Source organism: Mycteria americana, chromosome 12 (genome assembly GCF_035582795.1).
Source record: "Mycteria americana isolate JAX WOST 10 ecotype Jacksonville Zoo and Gardens chromosome 12, USCA_MyAme_1.0, whole genome shotgun sequence".
NCBI lineage: Eukaryota > Metazoa > Chordata > Aves > Ciconiiformes > Ciconiidae > Mycteria > Mycteria americana.
This window is the reverse complement of record NC_134376.1, coordinates 17,276,485-17,300,620: the sequence shown is the minus strand read 5'-3', so window position 1 is coordinate 17,300,620 and position 24,136 is coordinate 17,276,485. Positions and strand designations below refer to the sequence as shown.

At 48.4% G+C, this 24,136-nt stretch overlaps 1 protein-coding gene across 2 annotated transcripts; it reads right to left on the bottom strand.

Moving 5' to 3' along the window:
- Positions 1–1,726: 1,726 nt before the first annotated feature.
- Positions 1,727–24,072, bottom strand: NAA60 (N-alpha-acetyltransferase 60, NatF catalytic subunit). Of its 2 annotated transcripts, none has more exons than XM_075515024.1 (7): positions 23,966–24,072; positions 10,434–10,549; positions 8,784–8,913; positions 7,311–7,407; positions 4,819–5,064; positions 3,841–4,015; positions 1,727–3,327 (listed from the first exon to the last, which is right to left on the bottom strand). In XM_075515024.1, the coding sequence occupies exons 2-6, from the start codon at positions 10,541–10,543 to the stop codon at positions 3,870–3,872; spliced, it is 729 nt and encodes a 242-aa protein (XP_075371139.1). In that variant the 5' UTR covers positions 10,544–10,549; positions 23,966–24,072; the 3' UTR covers positions 1,727–3,327; positions 3,841–3,869. The 2 variants fall into 2 exon arrangements, with proteins under 2 accessions (XP_075371139.1, XP_075371138.1); XM_075515023.1 differs by having other exon boundaries at positions 23,914–24,069.
- Between the last annotated feature and the right edge of the window lie 64 nt (positions 24,073–24,136).

The following is a 24,136-nucleotide window of genomic DNA, read 5'->3' as shown; positions in this document are numbered from 1 at the left end:
CGGTCGCCCCGCATCGCAGCAGAGCGCAAGGTCAGGTGAAGGTGCTCGAGCAGCCGATCAGAGGCAGGCTCCTGCGCAGAGAGACAAACGACTCGGAAAAGAGGTTTGGTTTAATTGAAGACGTTTAGAGAGAGGCTGATGGTGGCAGCACAATGCTCTTCAATAAATAACGGGCGGGGAGGTGGCTGACACCTCAGAGGAGGGGGTGGCAGGAGGACACACAGGCCAGTCACAGCTCCCTGTGGGACGTGCTCAAGTGCTGCAGCAGTGGAGTTGGGTTGTGTAACGGGCAGGATAGAAAGTGGGGGGAACATCGGTCCCAGGCAGTCAGGAGGGAAAGCGAGATTCGGTCTGGTCCAGAGAAAGCAAGTGCCGAGGAAAACTGGAGGCTTGAGTTGCTTAAGAAACTCGTATAAACCAGTACACCTGCTTAAGTAAAAAGTGGCTAAGCAAAAAAAAAAACCACCCAAACCCAAAAAGTGGTAACACAAATGAGGCTGGAAGGGTGCTTCAGGCTCCTGGGAAAGCGCTGTGGCTAGGAGGGATGGCAGCAGTTCCTGCTGCTACCTCCCCTGCCACTGGGGGCCAGCTGGGCCGGGAGAGGAACATCAGGGACCACCGAAACCCCTCGCCAGTGCCTCAGCAAAGCCAAGCCAACGCCTGCTTCCCACGGGCAGTGCCGCAGGCACAGCCGCGAGGCTGGGCAGGGGAGCCCAGCCAGGGCACCCGTGAGCCGGCTCTGCCGGGCTGCCAAGCACCCTGGTGAGGCGAGGGCAGCTGGAGCCCGGCTGAAGGACGCAGCCGGCTCCACGGGAGGGGGACGCACAGGGAGCCCCCGCGCTCCCCCAGCCTGCGGTGCCACAAGTGGCTCAGCCGAGCCCTTGGCTGCGTAGACCTGCCCCTTTCTTCTGCAAGCGGCTCCACCACATCACTCGCAGGCAGGAGCGTGCAGCTCCGCCGAGGGGAACTTCGGTGGCAGTGGGCTGCGAACCCACCACGCTATCTCAGTGCCCCGGCCACGCGTGGCAGCACTCCTCCTTCCACCCCACGGCCCAGCTAAAATCCCGGGAGGCACCTTGGCCAAAGGTGCGAGCACCGGCTCAGCCTGCAGCTCCCTGCCCCATCGCACGTCGGCTGCCACAAAACCGTGTCCCTTGAGCCCGCTGCACGCAGGGCAGCGGCCACAACTTTGCACCCAGCGCAGCTGACTGCAGTGCTGCTTGTGCTTCTAAACTGAAGGGGAACCAGAGATGTGTAGGGTGGAAGGAGGCGCCTCTGGAGCGCTCTGCTCCAACAGCCTCAGAGCAAGGCCAACACCAAGGTCAGCCTTGGCTCCTTGGGGCTTGATGGACTCTCCAACAGCTCCAAGCTTGACTGTCCTCATGGAGACACCTTTTTTTTTTGCTTCTGTCAAACAGTCGTTGCGCTAGGCCTCTTTGGGCCCCAGAAGAGGGACCAGCACCTCCCAGCAGAACAGCCTCCTGCTGCTCCAAAACACGGGATGCGCTGGCCCCTGCGGCTGGATCAAGCTGCTTCCTGCAGTCCGGGCTGCAGGGCCGGCCAGGGCCGCGGGGGAAGCTGCACTCACCGGGGCTTCTGTGCCACAGCCACCTCCGCGCCGAGCAGCAGCACACAGTGCCAGCCCTGTGGCAGCCGTGGGCCGCGCAGGGAGCTAGTCCCAGCCACCCTTCTTGGGAAGTAGCATGGTACCACACACACAGCAAGCTCACCTCCTGCACCCTTTTATTAATTAACTCCCACCTCCGGGGCTTACAGACACTGAAATGACTTTGTACAGCCACCCGGGCTGCAAGATCTTAACGTGCTTGCTTGCTTTTCTAAGTCTAAGCCTGACCCGTATTGTGTCTCACCCCTACGCCCTGCCCACACCCGCTGCCGGAGCTGGCACTGCCTGCACGCACAGGCCGTGCACCAGCTGGGCTTAGACCTGCTTTGCTCAAGTCCCAGTTTCAAAATGAGAGGAGAGCAAGGAACACGGTGCTGAGCAGGGGAAGAGCCTCCGCCAGGGAAGGGGGATTGGCAGTGGGACCCCGGCAGGGCGCAGGGATACCTGCACTCTGACACGTGCCCAGGCTGGGTGAGCTGCAGAGACTCCCACCTTAGAAGCAAAGTGCTCGCCCAACCTCACTCCGAGTCGCGGGAAGGGTGCCTGGCCTGGCTGCGGCACACAGGCGTACCGGGGCCTCCACCCAGGCTGGATGTTAAATGCCGGTGAGCTGAGACAGCCCCAGGCTGGCACAGCCACAGGGGTCCCGCAGCCAGGACAGGAGTCCCCTGGACAGCCCCACGGTGACTGTCCACCAGCAGGGCCCCGTGGTGATGCCCAGGCTATGGCCTGAAGCACACGGGTGAGCAGCTGGGGGAGCTTTTCTGCGGCAAGGAAACGCTGTTGTCATCTGTGCACAGAGCTCATCCCTAAAGGTCCTGCAAGAGTCCAGCCCCAGTGCCACGGGAGGGTGCATGCAGGGGAGGAGAAGGGCTCTGGACCGGACTCCGCAGGGCTCTGGCTGCAGCAGCGGCTCTACACCCCCAGCTCCGCTCCCCTGCTACATTCCAACTTGGACAAAGGCAGAAAGATCTATACAGTATAATATATATATTTCACTATGAAATAGCAATTTCATTCCCTGCCTTCTACTTGATGCATCCTGAATTAAATGCTTCTTTTTAAGTCACTCCAGAGGGCTGGCGGGGCTGGGTAGTTTCTCACGCGGGGCAGTTACCCTCCCCGGAAGTTACCTGCAGGAAGCACCAGCGGCAGCAGCTGACTTGGCAGGACCCAGACACGATCCTTGCTCCCCGCTTCCCCTCACCCAGCTCCCCCTTCCCCGGCAACTAGGGCACGACTGTATATTCTGCCAGCAGCGGCCTGCCAGGGCGCTTACAGCTCATTTACATGGTTGGTCAGTGCAGATTCATTAACCTCATTCACGCTGCTTTCAGTAGCTATGGTGTGGAAGCAGCGACCGAACCCCTCTACATCACGTATACGAATAGGAGCAAACCAGAGGCAAGGGAAGTGGCGGGGACAGTGCAACATGCACACAGACCGGTGACGCAAAGGGCCCTCAGCTACGGCACAGCCAGGTGCCTCACACGACAGCCAGGCCTGCCCAGGCAGCGCTCGCAGGCTCCAGGCCACGGGGGTAAGTCAGGGCTGCAGCCCGTCAAGTGTGAAGTCTGCCAAATCTCGGTCAACCTGTGGAACATGGAGTCCCGTCCAGGGGCTGGGTCGCTGACCAAGAGCTGTCATCACTGGAATCAGTGCAGAGCCGGATGGTTCAGGAGATGAAAGGAAGAACAATCCTATGGGAAGACAAAGAGAGTAGCTGTCTTAGGGAAACCAGGTGTTATGGGCGTCTCCAAGCGTACCGGGGAGCCGCTGTCCTGAAGACCCTGTTGTCAGAGACCTGCAACGCAACTGGCAGCAAATGGGCTGTCAGTTACTGTGCTGGGACACTGAGCTGGGGAAAGAGCGAGGACTCGGTCACTCCGGGTCTTGCAAGCTGGTCTAACAGCTGGGAAAAGGAGAGAGGCAGCAGGGACAGGTCCAACCTGCTGTCAGGCTCTGGGCTCAAGTAAACAAGATCAGAGTTCAAATTCCCTTCAAATGAAACCAAGAGGAGTTTGGCCACCAGCTGGAGACGGGAGCACAGCAATGCCCCAGACACACGGCAGCTTGCCCAGCAGCAGAGCTGCAGCTTCAGCAGCCCTTGCTCGAGCTCGCTCTCAGCTGCCCTGAGACAGTGGCCCTGGGGCATTGCCACCACGTCGCTGCTGGCCTCGGGCAGAGAAGGGAGCTTTCCCCCAGGTACCTACCTTTGCTTTTTGTACATCTTCCGATCCAGTCACATCGTCCGGCTATATTCGATGCCGCTCTTGGCAGAAATTCCAGACCAGGGCAGAAGGCTGCAGAGAAGGCTCTGGGCTTGTCGATATATCCTCTGGGGAATTGAACACGGGCTCAGGCTGGCTAGCGTTGATCCAATGTGCTGTAGGTAGTCAGTGGCCATCAGTTAAGGACTGTAACTTAAGAAATAACTTAAAATACTTTGTGGACTAGCACTCCCTAAAGAGACCCCATGACACATGGGCTCCTTGTGTTAATTGCCTGCTCCTTTCTATCAAAAGCAGGTCTGATTTGCACCTAAAAGGTGGCAATTTGGGAACACTGGCTCCAACTTGTGGGGGAAATACCTCCTCTAAGCAGCTGCTAGTTCCCTTTGCACTCCACAGCAAGTTCCTGTGGGGATGGCAATCTATCCACCTGCCTGGAGAGGTTTGGACTGACTGGCTACACCCAGGAAAGATCAGGTTTCTTCTCCATGATCCAACGACCTTAAATAAACTCCAAAAGTCAGTTTGAGAGCAGCCTGCTGAGATCCCAGCCAGGCCAGGGTCACAGGGGATCCTAGGCCACAGGAAACAAGACCAAGGGCTTCTCTGCCATGCTGCTGGACAAATCCTGCACCACACAAGCCAGAGCACGCCTAGCACTCTGGCTTAACACCAGCATTTGCTATCACTGGCATCAAACTCGCTCCAACTTTGAATTCAATGTACCATCCTACGCTGCCTCCCTGAACTGTTCCCAGAGGAGTCGGGGGAGCTTGGGCACAAGCAGGTCACTGTCAGATCCCTCTAACATCGCCTTCCTTCCGACTTCAGATTAAATTCGCATCTGAATCGGCATCAGTCCCCAGATCTAGCCACGTCACACTTTGCTAGATTGCCATTTTTAACCTAAAACATAGTGTGGTGTCTGCTTATTGTGCTCCACTGCTAATCAGACTGAAGGTAAAGGATATAAGATTGTCCAGGGGGGATGTCCACCATTGATGTACAGGACGTAGGTAAAGCCATCTTTGAGGACCCCTCTGATGGAATAATAATAGGGAAGATAGTGGTGCTGTTTAAAGTCCCTGTTTTCATAGAAGTTTATTGCTGTGTTGTTAGTGGTGAGGACATGCAGGTAGATGGCTTTGCAGTGATCTTGGGCAGTCGTTGATATATGGTCTTTTAAACTTTCGAGCAAAAGCGAACCTGTTGAAGGAAAGAGCAGCAGGATCACACAGTGCAGCTGCCTTCTCAGGGACAGCACAAGGGTTCATAGGTCCCAGCTGCAATCTCCTGCACCCAGCATCTAAGCAGGGATTGCTGCATGCGCTTGAAGACCCCAGATCCCACCCACTTCTCACAGACCCTCTTGGTGAATTTAACAGGACCACGCTACATGGTTTTAGTATGAATCTCACCTCGCCTATGAGCATGGCTTCACAAAACAGATTTTATAAAGACACAAACTTCTGATTCAATAACCACAAAGATGAGCCAGACATGGGAATCTGCCAGTAATGCCCATCCCCAGACAAGCAGCTCTCTGCTTTGGGGAGGGTCAGCGAGTCATTTTCAATGGTATCAGTTCCATCACATTAATTTATTTTAAAGCCATTTAAAACAGCAGCGTCAAAACAAGACTTCACAAGCAGGTTATTGCGTTGCATCTGCTGAACTCGAATTAAAATCTTAAGAACTGGTAGGATTTTAAGATCCCTTCTTAGGAGGAGAGCGGAGGCATAGTCTCACTCAGCCTGGATTTTCTGCAGCCCCTAGTCAGCAGGAGAAACCAGAAAAGGGCACAGAGAATACTCCAGCCTCAAGAGACGAGACACAGAGGTTCATCCAAACCACCTCAACCCAGCATGAAGGACCCAGCAGAACCTGCAGGGGAACTTCTCCCATCAGGTGTGGTAACAACAGGCTAAAGAAATAGCTTAGCTCATACAAACACCCAGATGAGATGTACACAGTTTCACAATCCCCAGACCACTTCATGGTCACTTGATACTTAGTGGGAATTTCTATCAGCCAAGCACAAAAAGACACAGAGAGACATCAACAGTAAAGCAGTTTAATTTTGTTATGAGATATTCCACTCTTCTATCTCACAGAAATCCAACTGCCCTCTGGTTTAAGAATAAGCAGAGAACTAGAAACCAAAGCCTTTTAATGCCTGCCAGAGAGAAATCAGAGCTTTAGTGCTTAAAAGTATGCCTGGGGTGAAAAGCCTCCTGCATGAAAGACTTCCACTTCAAACACAAGTAGAAAAACTCTCAAGAGAAAGGTCTCAGAAAAAGCAGCAGCAGGCAGCAGCTTCTTTAGGTTGTTTTGCTACAGGTACAAGTTCAAAGATTTTGAGAGAGCATGGTGACACACTGTCTAGATGTGATGGAAACAGGAAATACTGATACTGAAAGGAGAAAATTCCAGCAAGATGGAGCTGAAAAAAAAAATAGGATTTGGAAACTGAAAAGGGACTTTACAGAACAGAAGACCCCTTTACCACCTTCTCTAAACATCATTCTGTGCAAGTCTTTTCTTCTTTATACAGAAAATTTATCTCCGGTAGCATTTCAATGCAAGTTTTAAATACAGTGCTCCCACTGAGCACTCTGCTGGTCATTTCTTCATGTATCCTATCAGTTTGTACCCTTCTAAACATGACTGGGGGAGAAGGGAGGACTCAAGGAAGAGAAGTTATACCTGTATCCACTGAAGAGACGCCAGATGTGCAACACTGGGTCATGCTGCGAAACCTGGCCTATTTCCTCTTGCAGATCAAAGATATAGATCATGCTTGAAATTGCACCAGAAGGGCACTTATTTGATGACAAAACACATCCTGCTCTAAACGGAGATAAGCCCTTCTGACTGCAGGATTTTCAAATGGCTGCAAAAACACTGTGTGTTGCAGCAGGCATTCAGAGCTGACTTTTACATGCGTTTGACAGATTTAATCAGGTCCAAGTTACACTCTTTTTCCAGTTCCCTTTGTCTTTTTCTAAATGTTTGTTCTATCTGTTGAAGTTGAAAGGTTAAAAGCAGATGTATTTTCTGCCTCAGGGACCAGGCTTCTGATACCCATGAAAGAAAATCGCTTCAAACCCTGCTCCAGGGTGAAGTCCTAGCGGTTCAGTCAGTCTCAGCAGCAGGAGTGCAAGTTTTTGGTGTGCTCAGCTGTCCCCTGGGAACAAGATGGACAAAGCCCCATGCTCTTTGGAAACATTTGCACATTGTGTTGTGCCTACACCAGTAAAAACATCTCAGTGCACCTGCATTAACACCAAGAAGGGGATGTGAGTGCATCACCTTCCCAATTGCTGGTACAAATCACCGACAAGCTTGTCTCAAAAGGGCACCGTGGTGAAATGGTGCAGCTCCTTCGGTCACGCCCACTAGCCACACGTGGCAAACAGCAGCAGCAGAGTTGTCACTTAGCAGCATCTTACCTATTCCATGTTTTCTGAACTCCTTCACCACTCCAAGACTTAGGATGTAAGCAACTTGAGTGTCCACAGGAAAATTGGAAGCTAGGATGTCTCCATCCTGAGTAGAGATATAACAAGCTATTTAGTAGGATACCTGGGGAGGCAGAGGAGAAGGCAAGAATCTCGTACTGGAACATCTGAAAACAAGGCTATAGCAGGAAAATGCTCTTCACTGAACTTAACTGAAGCTTCTGGAAAGGAGCTGCGAGTTAAAAGAACCAAGCATGGTCCCTTAGGTGTTATTCCTACTTTCGTATCACCTTCCCAGAGGCAGAACACAAATCATGATGTTTCCTTACTATATACATTATTTGTGGGCTTAGGGACAGAACATATTTGTATTCTTTACCAGGAAGGATTCAAAGTGCCAATTCTGGAGTTACCCATCAGTGTCTAGATCAATCCAGCAACAGTCTTTATTGCCTGCACGCTCCATCTGAGCTTCGTGTCAGCTGGAGATCTCTGCAGAGGACAAGGAGCATGTTCTACAGGCTCAGTTGCCTGGAGCAGTGTCTGAATAAGCCCCTGGCTTTCAGCTTGGCTGGAACAAGAGCCTTTTGTTAGAGTTGCCAAAGACGCAGTTTCTGACTTTGACTAGCTTTGAGGTGAAGCCAGATAGCTAGAGTGAAGAGACCCATGCCACTCAATGCTCTCGGTTCCTCCGAATGTTAAGATTATTGTTTAATCATAACACTGATGGCCTTTTAGAATTTATGCACTCTCTGCCTTGCCCCTGCTATTTTTTTTTAATCCACTTGCTTATGCTGTTTTCCCTACACTAACCCAGGGGTCTTTTCCCATACTGGCTCCAGTGACCATCTCCTTCACCTCTCTGCTGTACTGTGTTGCCTCTCCTGGCCTCCAAGCTCTGGTATCCCTGAAGTCTGAGCTTTCTGCAGCCTGGTTACCTCTGCTTTGTGTTCGAGACAGTGACCGTGTAAATGAAGGAGTTTCTGCAGGAAGTCAGAGGAGTGACTCGCCCAGCACAGCTAAGGAAGTTCAACCCTTACGTAAGAAAGGAAGAGGTTCGTTCTCCCACAGCTGCGCATATCTCAGTCACCAGCGAAGACCAGGCACACTGAAAACAGCCAGGCAGCAGTTAAACGGCCTGCTATACAGTTAGTTTTGGATTACGCTTGCATGATCTGATGTCTCCGAACAGCACATCAGGCAGCGAGCTTCCCATCGGGCCACAGCTGCTTAGCCCCAGCAGGAAGAGACTGCTGCTCAGCAGGCCACGTGTTCAGATACATCCCACCACCCATGCTCCATTAGCTGGAAATGGGCATGTTCTTGGTTTCTTAAATTAACTCGGGATCACTCTTATAAGTGCCTGGATGGAGGGGGGAAAAAAATACCCCAAACAGGTCCCATCGCGGTTAACCATGGCAAGAGGTGGACTATCTCCTACTGCAGCACAGTTTAGTAGCGTACCTCTTTGTGCACCTTTGTTCTGCTCTTGATCTCTGCCACTATCATTCCCACGATGGAGCCTCTATATGTGGCTGCGAGGGAAAAGAACTTCTTGTTGGAAGTGATATCTCGGTACCATGAGTCAGGGTACCTGGGAAGGAAGAAAAAACAGGAACGTCTGGGGACACAAAGCCCATGGGAGCAGGCAGCACCACAGCAAACGTTGTGCGAGATGCTGCTCAACTGGAAATGGAGAGCAGCATCTTTAAATGCCAGTGGCTGGAACTGCAGGCCGATGTATTTTACACAAGACTAAGGGAGGGAAGCTGTACTACTGAAAGGGCTGTCTTCTGCAAAGGCATACAGCCAAGTAGCTCAGCCATACATCAATCTAAAGCTCTTTCTATGCTACTAATTTAGCTTATTCCATGAAATCTGGGTTAGGAAGTTATTCACCTTTCCTGTCTTAACTGTTGTATGGTACCAATGAACATCAAACAGCTGCTGTACCCCATTTGCTAGCATGGTTTCTTTCAATTGCATCTAAGCAGCAATGCAGGCTGCTCATGTAATGGCCTCCTGCCTTGCTAAGACAATCACATTTTCATTTTACGTTCATTGCCCAGAGCTTTCACTTCCATCTTTAGCAAGTTATTTTTAAATGCAAGATCCATCTGCCCTCATCTAAGAGCGTAAGGATCTCATTAATTTGATACACATGTGAAAAAAATACAGCATATTGGTACAAAAAAAAAAAATCACATCACCAGCCTCCAGCTCTCCTCCTCCTTCTGCAGCTACTAAAGGAAAACTAGTGTACGCTAATTTATTTCAAAGTGAGAGTTCAGCATGCCTTGTGTTTAAAAGAAATCTACAAATTCAAAATATTATGAATGCTTTTGCTGGTTTGTTACATTTTATGCAATCTTAATTATAATCCGTTAAAATCCTCTATAAAGCTTCTCAACAAAGCTAAAGAAAAAAATCCTTGAAGTCTACAGCTGTAGTTTCCCTGGATGCTTTAAGCCAGAAAGCTATCACTGTCCCCCCAAAAAGCTCCTTACTCCCATGCTTGTGCAGACACAAGCATTTACCAAATGGGGGTCTGGGGAACTGACCTGGGACAGACTGAGATCAGCTTTAAGCCAGATCTTTGCCAGAGCTTTGGGAGCAACAGTAATCCCAAGTACGCAGGCAAGTACTGTTCAGTCTCCCCCTGGGACATTCAGAAAGACCGTCCCTTAGAACAGTTGCTCCGTGTCGATTTGGTTCAGCTCTGAGGGTGCTTCCTCGGCACACACTCCAGAACACAACTTTCTTTCACAAGCACAGGGATGCAGTCCTTTTTCCTGGAGGTGTGCTCCTTTCCCCATCTCATACACAGTCTTTCCCAAGAAGCTGAGCCACTCCCTTAATTACAAAGCCCATTTTTCTGCCAAAATCTGCATACAGGAACTTTCTGATGACTTTAGGGCCCTGCAGGACAGGCAGCAAAAAGGCCATTAACAGGAACACCACCACAGCGCATAAAAGATTCAGAACCTGCTGCTATCTTAGCAACAGTCTAGATGGCTCCAGAGCCTTTGGTGTCAGCTCTAAACTGGACCAGTGCAGGTTCACACCGTTGGTTTCTAGATCCCCACCATCTCACACCCCAAACTGGTAACGTACTCTATTGGGAACCAGTCGCCACAGAGCTGTTTCACTGTGTCTATGTCATCGTGGCAGAGAAGACGCAGGTTTACGTCCGTAAGTGCAGTCGGGGGCACCTCCTCTGTCATTCACGCCTGCAAGAAAAGAAAGCACGTTAAGAATGGTGAAGCACAGATTCTGACTCTCAGCTTCAGGCAGGCATCCGCGCAAAGGTAGCAGGAGGTTTCAGTATCAATAAAGTTGTTTTTCCTAGCAGAACGAGTTTTCAAGAGAGATGAAGCAAAAACATGGCAACATTAACCCGCGAAGCAACTCGAAGCCCCGTTGCCCACGGGATAAGCGCAGCTCACTTCTCAGCCTGACCCACCCCACCAGCCCTGCATCTGTACACACCCCGCTCCCTTCGAGCACAGTCCCGTGATGCTGCGTGTGAAGGAACATGTGGCACCAGCTACTTCCAAAAAGAGCTCAGGATGCTGCATTAAATAAGCCAACAATGTGCCAAGTGTACCTTATGATGCATGGAGCTCTTCAAATGTCTATGCAGGACCAACATTTTGTTAAAACAAACTGAACAAACAGCACTGCTAGAAAATCCTCTTACACAATCCCGTCACCTCCAGTTAGTACGTATACAGAGGATTCAAATTCTATAAAATCTTAATTTTGTTCAATTTATGCTGGTGAAATGAGATGTAGTTTCATTTCCCCTCATTCCTACGTGGTACAACTACATGAGGGCTGGCTTTCCAGCCCAGCAGAGAACATTCAAATACAGAAATCCCAAGATACCCTTTTCTTTCACCATAGCACTACCCCAATCCTGCTAACCACGTACGGGACACTTACACCAATGTCTTCAGCCTTTTTTAACAAGGCATCAGAGTGAAAGAAGCAAGCAATAACTAAAGTGGTTGTAAAAGCATTTGTAGCGCAGATGCATACATGAAGAACAGATCTTGAGAACAGGCTTTAGGCAGGACAAAGCCCCACGCAAGACACTATGCAAACAAGGCAGGCAGAGACAGGACGGCTGCAGGAGTTAGTTCCCTTTCACGGGCCACCTGCAGTTCTCCATCCACAGCTTTGTCTCTCTCACTCCACCCCTCCTAGTCCCAGGTCAAAGAACCAGACCAGGATGCAAAGAAAAAAACCCCCACCATCCTTAATTTAAAGAATCGTTTGTTTTAGGGTTTACTTTCTTTTCCCAGTTTTAAGAGTTTCAAATCTTGGTTTCAAAATGCCGAGTTATAAGGAAAAAGCTGCACACAGCAGCGCTTGTGTATGCCCTCCTGTTGAAAGGGATGCTCAGCTCTCCAGTGCTCTCGCTTTGAAGCTCAGAGACTCAAGAAGGAACAGATTTAAACACACTGGACTAGATATGCCATTTGAGCAGTTTCAATGCAAAAATCACATCACCTCCGTAATACACTCTGTAACTGGCAAAGACACACAAAAGGAGTAGGCACAGCAACGATCCCAGTTTGACAGCACACAACTGTGTGCCAGTTGCTATCCTACGAATTTGGAAACGCCTCCTTCCACTGTACCCCTAAGAAAAAAACAGGCTAAGCCATAAAATCCACATTCCACCCTCAAATTTCTCTTTTAAGGTATATAAGCTAACTTCCTTCTGCAATGCCCCTGGAAGAACTGGTAGAGAGCAACTCCCAGTTAGCACAATATGATGACAGTCAGCAGAGAGTCCCCAGATGCTGGGGTTCTTGGAACTCAACATCAGTGCTGAAAGAGAGGTAATTAGCACTGCTAACGAGAACAGCGTTCACCCTTGACTTTGCCACTCTCCCTGCAACACACGTTGTATGGACTCCTTTGCGCTGGCTGGAGCGGCGTGAGCTCCCACCTCTCCATCCTCCCGGACAGTAGCATAAAGCCCCTATGCTGCATCAGCCCAGACCTCCTAGGGAGGAAGGAAGAACTCTACCGCTGGTTTGCATGCAACCTGGAACATGTCAAACAGCCAATACATCAAGAGAATAAGGATACAATTAAGGTCCACTATTATCCAGAGAAATCTTTGCTAGCCCTTCTCCCATGCAGGCAGAAAGAATAGCAAAATGCTTTAATAGAGCAGAGGTCCAAGGAAGTTCTACAGCTCTTGAGAAAGATGAAACGAGGTGGGTTTCTTCAAGCAAGGGATCCTTCCCAGACACAGCTTTCCTCCCAGTGACTGGTCCTACATATTTCCCCGAGAAGGGCATCCGAGGGGATCTGTATATTGATATGGATCACTCATTCTTCTCCGAAGAAGTCCTTAAAAAGAATCACAGCTATTTCACAGCCTGTTCTAGGACTGTGGCTGCATATTTACCGGGCAGCCTACAGCTTTCACAGTCAGTACAGATGCTAGTTTCAAAACAACTTAAGCACCTAGAAAACCCACAAAACCAGTACTCCTTGCTGCTTTTAAAACTAATTTTACACTCCTAGAATTGGCTCAAGCCCTCTGAGGCTAGACGTTGAATCTGTACCCTGTCGCGGCAGCGAGCACGCTCTCCACCACCAGCCCCTGGTGACCTTTTAACGTGCCTCAGCTTTACTCCGCGGGGCCCTGAAGGAAGGGCACGTTCACTTGCTGTGGCTGATTTGATCCACACCACTGCTGGTTGGGGTGAGGTAGCTGATGCACAGCGGCGTGGACCCCAGTCCCTCCCTCCCACCCTTGCCAGACCCTTTGCTGAGCCATTTCAGAGCAGTGACCCACCACAAGATCACAAAGCGAGGACAAAAGAATTGTTTGTGGGCCAGAACTCCTTGGCAAAAGCTCGGGTAGCATAAGACAGGCTTCCCAGGGGGAAAAAGAGGAGGGAGGAGTGAGCAGGCACATACAGCCAGAGCTGCTTTGGCCATGGCAAAGTTCCAAGCCCCGCTACATCGCTTCGTTAGTGGGTATTAAGCGGCACTCAGGTTTGCAACAGCAGTGCTCTTGCTTATACATTTTATTATTCTTGAGAAGTTTTGATGCTACTGTAAGGCAACACCCCTTCTCAGTCAATGCTCTCAGCATTAATAAATCAAAGATAAATGAAACAACCATGATAGAGCCATATTTTTGCTAATGAGTAGAAAAGGCAGGGGCCTAGGAGCAGACTTAGCCAGCAGCTGCTGCAGGAGAGGCAGAGCCAGCACAGGACGCATTCTTGCAAGGATTAGTTCATGTTTATTTAATACTATATTCTCAAAGAGCTAGGCAAGCATTATGCATTATCCTGTAGCTGAAGCCAGCCTTAAAAAAAATAATCCATGACTGTTTTGTTGAACAGGATAATTCCCCTCCCCTCAAATTCAGACAGCCGTTTCTCAGCACCGGTTGTGTTTGCAGGGACTCGGTCCATCCGCTTTGCATTATGTGACCCAATCTGATGCTCTTGCACATTTAAAGGAAATTTAGGACACCCGCCTGGCACTGTGTCCTGCCACAAGGTTTTAGGAGAGCAGACCTGTGCACCTTCCTCCCTGGCCAGGTGTTGCTGCTGCCGGAGGAGCTATGGTCAGTGGCTGCTATGACCAAGAGAGAAGAAATCCCACGCAAGTCAATTCTCTTTGCACCCAGGTGACAGCCTCTGGCTCTTCACAGATATCTGGGCAAACACCCAAGACCCAGGTCCCAGCCCTCTGCACAGCCTGTGGCATGCTGTAATTAGCAGAGCCAGAGTCCTGATCAAAAGCCTCAGCTAGCACAGTGACAAGGGCATCGCTTTTAGAGTCAACGTGGATTTAGAGGACAAAGATATGTTTGGAAGCATAAAGAAAACCAGTATCAGTGTTAAATACAACCCTAGGACTCAATGGAGGTTAAAAGGGCCTTTAGGGGTTTAGAGGTGGCATAGCTCCACTCACCACTGCAACACTGACAGCACCGACTTCTGACCTTTGAGACCAAGCGGTGGTTGCTGTGAAGCAAAAACACAGGCTCCAGCCACATGCAGTTAACTGGAGGAGGTCCACAGCCATTTTTGAAAACCCAAAGTGAAGTTACCTTATTTAACACCTTTTTCTCAGGTGTCAGTCTTTGTTCATGTGATGGCCGCGGTCTGGGAAGCGGCATGGTTAACATCATCCACTGCCCCTCCACCCAGCTGGGCACAACCGCCTCACCCTTTTGTCAAAATGGGAAACACTCACTTAGGACGATTATAAAATGAGCCAACATTTTATGCTTATAAAGGGATCATGCAGTTAAACATTTGTAAAAGCTCTGAGGACACCCCTTTCCAAAATACCAAAGTTAGCAGTAAGTAGAACTAGAAACTGAGCATTTAATTGCCTTTCCTACCTAAAACCTCCAGATAATAACACACAACAAATTAATTTCAAAAAAACTACAGGAAAGTATAAAGGTTTTGAGTGTTTCTACTAGTCTTCTGCCTTGCTCTATTGAAACAAATCTAGCAAAAAGTTTTGGCCTTATGTGTATTGGGCAGCTGCAGAGGAACCTGTCAAATCCTCATTACAAATATTTAGCAGTAATGGAAGTTGGATGAAAAGAAATAGTAAGTACATTACCAAATAATCCAACTTAACATATAATTTTAAATTAAAGCACTTTGTAAGGCCTAAACTTACTATTTAAAAATAATGGCATAAATCTTTGGCATCAGTAAGCCCTAGCTTTAATGAGCTAAAGAACAGTATTCACAATTCTGTCTAAAAGGCAGAGGAGCCTTTAGCTTCCAGCATCAGCCCAAGCAATGGCTGGGACTCACGAATTAAGAGTGTTCACTGCGCACAATGAGCCGAGTACGGGTACTGGCACACTTCTACGACCAGTACTTCCAGGTCCTACCGTGCAAGAGTAGGTCTTGTTTTGAGGTTAGGTTAGCTACCAGGTGCAGGGACAGTTTCTTTACTTGAACTAGATGTTTCACAGCTAAGAAACCTCAACTCAGGCTTTTCTCAAGGGCAGAAAAATTTTCTTTCCCTCTTAGAGCTCTTGTATTTAAAAAAAAAAAAAAAAAAAATCTACGTAATACCATATTTCTAGAGAAACTGAGGTAGCCACACAGAATCAGCGCTCTTAATCCAACAGGGTGTTCACATGCAAGATAAAGCCTGATGCTTACTAGAATTTGGCAGGAGACTGCTTAAATGCATTTTAAAATCCCTCAAGCACTTCCATACCTACAAAAGCCTCGCTAAGTGATTCAACAAGTTAAGATTTCCCTTGTTTAGTACTATTAGACGTGTTTTAACAATGTTTCTGCCTTGCGCATCCCGCAAAAAGGAGTTGGATTTATCATAAGATGCCATTTTTATGAATTTTTATTTGGACTTCAACTTCCATCCAGATAGGTTCATGAAAATCCCAAATAAAAATTTTAATAATCTAGCAACAAATATCACTGAATTTTCTGGCAGAATAAAAGCAAGGTAATCTAAGAGGAAAGCTAAACAAATACTAACTAGAATCATATACATATATAACTTCCAATAAGGGGTGTATTGGCTTCAAATTTAGCGTTCACACAAAAGCCAACATGAAAGAATCTTGTTCACTTGCAGAAACAAAGCTAGACTGAAGTCCATCAAAATCTTTTCCTTTTCAATTTAAATGCTAATTGAAATCAATTCATCCTGAACAGAAAGAAGCAAACCTGCAGGGAAGAATAAAGAAAAACAAGCACTGGCAGGCTAGTGGATTTTTATAAAGCAACCCTATGATTCAGGAAGTACTGTCCTGAAAGACACACGGCCAACCACCCTGGTATCGCAGGCACCTCTGTCATTAAACGTGCAGACCCTTATTCACCTTCTGCAATTCAAAGCACTTTCTTCAAGCACACTCCTGCTAGATTATTAAGAAGGATTATCTGCTGTTCCACAGAAGGAAAAGATTAAGTTCCTCCAGACAACTACCAAGTACATACCATGCATGCGCCAGGTCTGAGGAACTGCAGAGATGCTAAACAAGTCTGCTCTGCAAAAGCGGCATGCGAGTTGGCCCTTCCTTCGGTTGTCAGGTCACGTCCCTCTGCCTAAGGCTGCATGTTTCTACCCCGCACTTCAGCGATGGACAGATGCACAGTAGCTGTATTTTACTTTACATGAGCAGACCATCTGCTCAGCATAAACACAGACCGGCAGATACTCCCTGGAAGATTTGCATGCATGCACAGTGGGCCAGAGCTGGATTTCCTTATGCCTGGTACCCTCACTTGAGGTGCTGCTCCAATGTCACCACCAAATCCTTGTTTGCGACTTCTGTGTGGACAGTCCTCACATCCCAGCAAGACAAGATTTCCAGGAAAAAAAAAATTTAACGACACCTGGCATCCTCTCTCACTTGTAAATAAATATGATCAAACAAAGCCCAGACAGAATTTTAAGAGCTACTCAAAATGCAGGACAGGCACACGTTAGCTGTGACTGAGCATCACCATACTCAAAACAGACACAAACTCTGCTATTGTCTGGGGAGTATCACTTCAAGAGCACCAGCGGGAGTTTTCACAGCTGTAAGTCTCTCGACCTTGCACCATCTGGCACTGGGGATTTGATTTACATTAAACCACTCAATCTGAACCAGCCAAAGGTCTAATTCCAACAAAGCAGTAAAGATTTCCCTTCTGCATTTCATTTTAAGCTTGCTGTGTTTTTAGGTTACTGGTCTTGCAGGGAATGTTCCACACAGACACCCCTGTTACCAAGTTCCTTTTATTTAATACAATAAAATTGCAACTGGATTTGAAAACATCATGAATTCATTACTAAGGATCTCAAAGAGGTGCTTCTAGGACTTAAGGCAACATTATCAAAGCAATAGGAGCCAGTAAAGATATTTAAATACTTGGCTTGATACCACCTAGGTGCTACTTCAAGTCTGGTCATAGAATAAAAAAAATTAGTTGAAAGGACCCTTCGGAGGTCTTCTGATTTAACCCAACTTAGATCAGGTTGCTCAGGCCCACATAACATCAGCGAGGAGCAAATCTCTTCACCCTGCCTGGGCTCAGATTAGTTCCTTTGCACCCAGAGGCGCAATTGGAAAGCTGGAGTGTTGAATGTGCTGCCTACACCAATACAACCACCTCTGCTATGCGTGCAATACAGGCATACCTCTATACGCTATTTGTTACACTCCATCCCATTTTTTTTACATTTATTCCATTTAATGCTCCTGCTCCTTCTAGGAATCCCATGCAGGTTCATTTAGGATGTGATAAATAAAGCCCAGAAGATGTGGTTCTCCTTGTTTCTGGTATGTTATGCAAACCGACGGAGCTCGGAGTTCACAGTCATGAGCAGAATGGTGATTGTTTCACCTCTGTTCCTGTACCATTCATCACATCCCATAGAGTGCTGCCCAAAACTGCCATCACTTAATTCCCTACATTAGCAGAAGCAGGTGTTTGGAGCGAGTGAGACACTTAATGGGAAATCTAGGACAAAATTACTGATTTTGTGCCTTGGTCTGAAAATAATGTAATAATAGGGCTGGAAACAGGCTCTGATGCTAGGTTACATCATTTCACAATAGTCCATAATGCCTTTTGATCCAGGCATTACGTTTTTCTGTCATTTCTACCAGAACCACAAGCACTGAGCCTAGGAGCCCCTTGTGGACCCCTAGTCATTCAGGGACATGCACAAGCTCAAGACTTTGAGCTCCTCATTATTTAAACTCCTTCAGTAGCAGCTTTCTTCTGTGCAGAAAACTGCCTTCCTCAACCAGCTCCCCCTGCACAATCTCCTAGGCTGCCGCATCTTGAAGAGCTGCCGTTAGTCCAGCCCTGCTATGCAGATCCCGTTTGCCTTCAAAGCACATGCCGAGCGCTAATGAGCTTCTCTTGGGGACATCACTCTGGAGAAAGGAGTTTGTCAGTGCCTGGACTTTCTTCTCCAGTAAATCCGTTCAGGGCAGTGTGCCTGACTAGCACACCCCCGCAGTGGAGAAGGGCAAAAACCAGTGAGCTTGGGTAAGAATGTGTTGTAAAGAAAGCTGAATTTATCTCAACACCAGGGAGACTGGAGGGTAACCTGGGTTTAGATAAGACAGCTGCACCAGTGAATCATCAGGTGCCTTGAGGCAATTAACAAAGGATACTATCGTCCTGAGCTAGCCAGGCCAGCATGGGGGGAGCATATACATGGCTGAGCCCGAAGTATAAAAACTGGACAATTAATAAAGTAAACTTTGAAGAAAGCAAAGGGCCTGAGCTGGCTTCAATCTGCGTACTCCCTCCCAGTGACTGCGGGTGCCAAGCACCGTGACGGTGAGCATATAGAGACCAGTAACAGGCATCACGTTTGTATTTGGATTCAACTGTACGCTGCAATTGCTGTATTATGCTTGTGCTGCGATTTCAGTATGTTGGTGTATCACCCTGCTAAATCAAAATCCCATGTAACACCAAATATACCAAACAAGTAAATTTGATATTAAACCCTCCTCGTGCAGAACATCTACAAGAGCCTGGCCAGAGCATATTGGACTCAGACAGCCAGGAAGATGGCACTGTCGCACACAACCTGGGAAAATCCATCCTGGCATTCAGTCCTCTTCCCAAAGGCTCGCCCCACGCTGCTCAGCCAATTCTTCCTCAGCTCTCAAATTCTGAAAACATCATTCTAAGAAATGCGCTTGCTCCTTGTCCCCAGCCCTGCACTTCATTTTCCGTTACGCCCAGACTGAGGTGTGCACACCACAGGACTAAAAGCCTGAAAGCCAAAAACCCAGAATCACAGTAATTAACACGTTGGCCTCCTGCCACAAAGGATCCGGATTTGAAACAGACCTCAAAAGGATATTAAGAAATGAGAGGGCAAAATGTAGTTCTACCTGTGCAGCAAGCAGCAGTTATTTATTTGAAATGAAAACACTTACTGTTAGTGAAATCCTTTTATACTTGTATCCCTGATCCTCTGCACGCTTGAAGTTTGACTTGTCAGCCTTCCAGCAGCAGAAATGTTAACGTTTTGCATGCGAGTCGCTTTCTGGGCTGTTCTTTTACCTTACAGCTCTAGATACCTTACTGAAGCCGTAGATTTCACAGGAGCTGGTACCCGAATAAAGTGTCTCTAAAGCATACTGCAAAAGGCACGGCTTCCGGCTGCCCCAGATACAGCAATTCCTCCAGGGAATGGCAAACAAGAATCTCTAAGAGGGTTTTGCTGTTAAATCTTTTCTTGTTAAGACGCGGAAGAGAAAATCTGCTTTGTGACAGTAACACTGCGGGGAGTTAAAACCGAAGGGTCACAATAGAGGCACACTTAGAACACGAAGCTCGCTAGAGGAGAGATCTAATACCTTGCAAATGCTGAACGCGGCAAGTTTCCAATAGGCAGCTGTTCCTCCAGAAAACAAAAAAAAAACCCCAAACAACTCATTATAGATGCAGGCCTGCTGCCATTTCCAAATTAGAATAAACAGCTACACAGAAAACGTATGTAGTGACTAAAAAAACAGCCAGAAATTCAGCCTAGTGTAGTACAAATACTGGAAGATAGGAATTCGAGCCTGCCTCCATTTCCTATACGCTGTCCTCATTACTGAGCAGCAACACACGGCTGTCAACAAAACCCAGTCCCTCCACCTACATCATTACAGGAGACACTAACAAGTAACTTTTTAGAGGCTATTACTATTAGGCTATTGCAAACAAGGTGCTTAAAAAAAAAAAAAAAAAGCTTGAAAAGAACATTTGTTCCCTAGTTGGCAGACAAGCACCCCAAACTCACTTCTCTCCAAGATCCCAAATTTAAAATTTGAACCAACGTGGCTCCTTTTCTTCTTCTTTCTCAACATGAGACACCCAGGTTCAACTCAAAAAACCTACTGCTACTGCTTCAAGCTAGTAACATTTAAAATGGATTCTGGCACAGATGCCTGCTCTTATACCCACAGTAATAACTTGAAAAGGAGAAATTAAAAACTTAATTAAAAGCTAATGTTGGAAAACCGAGCAGCTCCCGTTCCTACCTTTCTGTGAGGAGGAAAGCGTGGGTGGGGGGACGTAGTGTGAGACATGAAGCTCTAAGTCTTTTTGCAACACCCTGCACTGAAGCCATCAGACACGCTGTGACTGGTTAAAAAAAACAGGAAGGCAGGAGTGATACCATTCTAGTAACGATTTTAGATAGTGTTTAACTTTCAAGTTTGTAGAAGAGGTGCTCAGCTAAGACAGAACTTTCTCTGCTGCCACACTGAATAGCTTAGCCCAATTGTTTCTTTAAAAGCATCTTAACATCAGAGGAACAAAGCATTAACAGCAGCCGGTGGCACCACGTCACCGCAGGGAATTCCTGTCCATTACCAAAGGCTGCCTCCAGTCCAGCAGCCTGTGAGGAGCAGGAAGGCTGAGCCATGAGGACTTCTGAATCAACTCTGCAAACCACTCACAAGGAAGTCCCCAGGCTGGTAGCTGTAATTCCTCAGGTATTTACAACAGCACTGTCATTGAGAGTCAGCCTTTGCAACCACAGTTTCACCTGCTCCTGCTCACACCATAAATTACACTGGGAGTGGCCTGGGTTGGGGGCAGAGAGGCGGAAAATAGCCAGGAAGAGAGAGGATGGCTTATTGGGTGGCAGGACCAGTTCACATCAGACGATGGGCTAAGATACCAGCACCAACTCACTGACCGGCTTATCAGACTATACTGGCCCAGTACCTATATTCATAACACCCCCCCATGCAAATAAAGATCATCCTTACTGGGAAAGAAAGAACAACAGACATGAAAGAAGTACCAGACTTCATTAACAAAAATAAATACACATACTATGTTAAAGGCTCTTTGAGCTCCCAACTACAAAAGACCATTTTTCTGAATTCCACTGGCAGTTCCCACAATGTTTGATGACATCTGAGGCCAGCCCAGATACAAAAAGATACAATGATACCACTCTGGTTTAGGAAAAGAAACGAAAATTAAGAATGCTACAGGTTTTAAGAGGGCATTCACAGGACAGCCACTTACCAATTACTCGGACATGTTAAGTCAACTTGCTTTTAACATCCAGCAACCAGCTGAGAAAAACAACAGCAGCAGCTACTTCAAAGAACAGAATGATGTATTAGAACAACGCTTACACACTACTGTATGTTTCTTTATTTGCTACCAGGCATATAAAGACTAATTAAAGCACCAGTTTACAAGACATAACAGAACTATTTTTTTAACCTGCAAGTTTAAAACTATCTACTTCAAAAGCGTGGTGCCAGGCAGTACCCAGCATCACTGCTTCTGATGGGGGTGCGGCTGCTCCAACGTTCTCTTGTAAATGAAGCGTTCACACTCTAATTATAACATGTTGGGAGAGAGCCACCAGCTTTTTTTAAAAGAACCTCACTTCTGAGAAGTCTGATAGAGTTTATTCATACAGTCAATTGATTTATTTAAAAAAAATACCATGCACCAGCACTCCCAAAAAGCTACCAGAAGTGTCCCTTGTAAAGGCTTTTGAGGAAACTAAGCTGGACTAAGAAGAGCCTAGGGCAGATTAAAAGAAAGGAAGCAAATCTAGGATGAATACATAGTGAAAAGAGATTCCAGCTATAATCCGTTCAGCAGATTCATAAAAACTAGATAGGAGAGATGAACAGATACACAACAAAAATTTATGATCCTTTGGGATAGGGCACAGATTTCCAGGACACCAAAATCTAAAGCTGTCCACAGTTGTAGAAAGCTCTCACGATGCCAAGAGACTAGTAAAACGGCAGATAAAGTCTGTAAGCCGGTAGACAAAAAAGGAACGCAGGCTGAAGAAAAGCAAACATTTCCAATTCGTGTTAGCCACTGCAAGGGGAAAAAAATCCATGCTCTCACAGTGAGTTCCCGGAGAACATTAGTTTGCTGCTCAGCGGCAGTCAAAATAGGATACTGGGAATTAACAGAACAAACAGAGAGGGAAAAACACACATCTAGAAAGCCTTTGGTCTGAGCTAGCGTGCTCCTCCTTATGTAACAGATATTTAATGCCTCTATGTATCTGTAAATAAAAGGTCAGACACTCAGCCACATTCACGCGGTTCTCGAGCAGAGAGAATAGCTGCAACGAACGGCCAAGGTTCAGAGGAGCTCACCAGTCATCTAGCACGGACCAGCTGATACTGGGAGGTGCTGCAGCATAACAAAGACAGGATAAACTACAACAGATACAGAGCAGGCTAACAAAGTTCAAAGTCAACGTAGTAACATAATTAAACAGTTAAGCAGCTTACCACAGGAGAAGATAATAATTTGATGCCTATAATCAAGAGCGAATGTCTAAGACACATGCTTTAGTTCACGGCTGGGCACAGCAAACCTGGTGGCGAGGATACCAGCCCTGGTCACTCTGACAGGACACGGAAAGCAGCAGTGCTTTCAGCATGCAGGTTTGGCAGTTTCCGAAATGGAGATGCTATTTTCACCATATAGATAGCATAGGTATAACCCACCACTGTGCAGCCCGAGGAACTGGGCATGGCAGCTGGAACACTTCTGGCAAAGCCATCTGCCACCATGCCCAGCAGGAAGCACTGTGCCACGAAGTTTTTGGGACAGCCTTTAAAGCTCAGTTTGATCAGCTTGCAATTAAAAACTTCAAGATATACCTTGCAAAAGCATTCAGCTGTCGTCCCGTTTGGATATGAAGTCGAGCAACGCTTTATCTCCGCTAAAGCTCTACAGGCTGCTTCAAACGGACACAACACTTACGTAGGGCAAAGCACAGAAAAGCTAAGCTGCCGTGGTGCGCGTTAGGTTGGAGCCAGCCGGGGCGGTTTGTGAGCCGTGACCCAGGCTGTCAGGAGACACAGAGCAGCTGGGAGAGCCAGAGCAGCTCCTGTACGAGGGAAAGAGCTGGATCTAGCGACGCATGGCATATTCCCGGCCCTCCCAAGGGAAATTCTGCTACAGAGGAAGAGGAAACGGAGACGCACTAGTTAACGCTACAGACCCCCTGCGCTGCTGGCTGAGCCCCCGAACACAACTCGGAACGTGCCAAGAGAAGGAAGAGCTGTGAGCATAGCTGCGGGACCTCCCGCGTCCCCGCCAAGGCCAAGGAAGAGTCTTCTCCGTTGGCACCATCGTACCCAAGCACAGGGCGGTGCCAACTGACTCCAGCTGGAGTTCGGATTATTTTTCTAACAACCCAAATGACACAGTTTCCCCAACCTAACTGCGTTGCTTCAATCAGAGCGCAAGTGAGGACTCGCACGGTTGCCCCACGAAACCCGGTCACTGGAAACCCCCGCGCCCCGGCAGCAGCCGGCCCGCCGGGCTCCACCCGAGGACGATGCCACGGAGGCTCTCCGGATCACGGCGCTTCCCGGGACGGGCAGCAGCACACCCCGCGGGGCTCGGCCCCGCTGCGCTGCCCCGGGGAGCACCGGAGCGGGGGGGTGGGGGGGGGCGGGGTTGCCATGGCGACCTGCGCCCGGGACGGGCCCGGGCCCGTCCCGGGCGCAGGTCGCCATGGCAACCCCGCCCCCCCCCACCCCCCCGCGCTCGCTCCGCGGCGGAGGCCCCCACCGCGCTTCCCCGCTCACCTCGGAGGGGCGGCGGGCGCGCCGCGGGCGGGCGGGGCAGTTCAACGCATACCGGGCGGCGGAGGCGGGCGAGGGGCCGGCGGCCGCGGCGAATACCGGCGGGCACTTCCTTTCCCGGGGCACCGCGCAGCAAGGCGCCTCCCCATAGGCTGCCTCCCGACACGTGACCGGCGGGCGCCGCGCAGGCGCAGAGGGGAAACCCGGAGGAGAGAGCAGCGAGGGA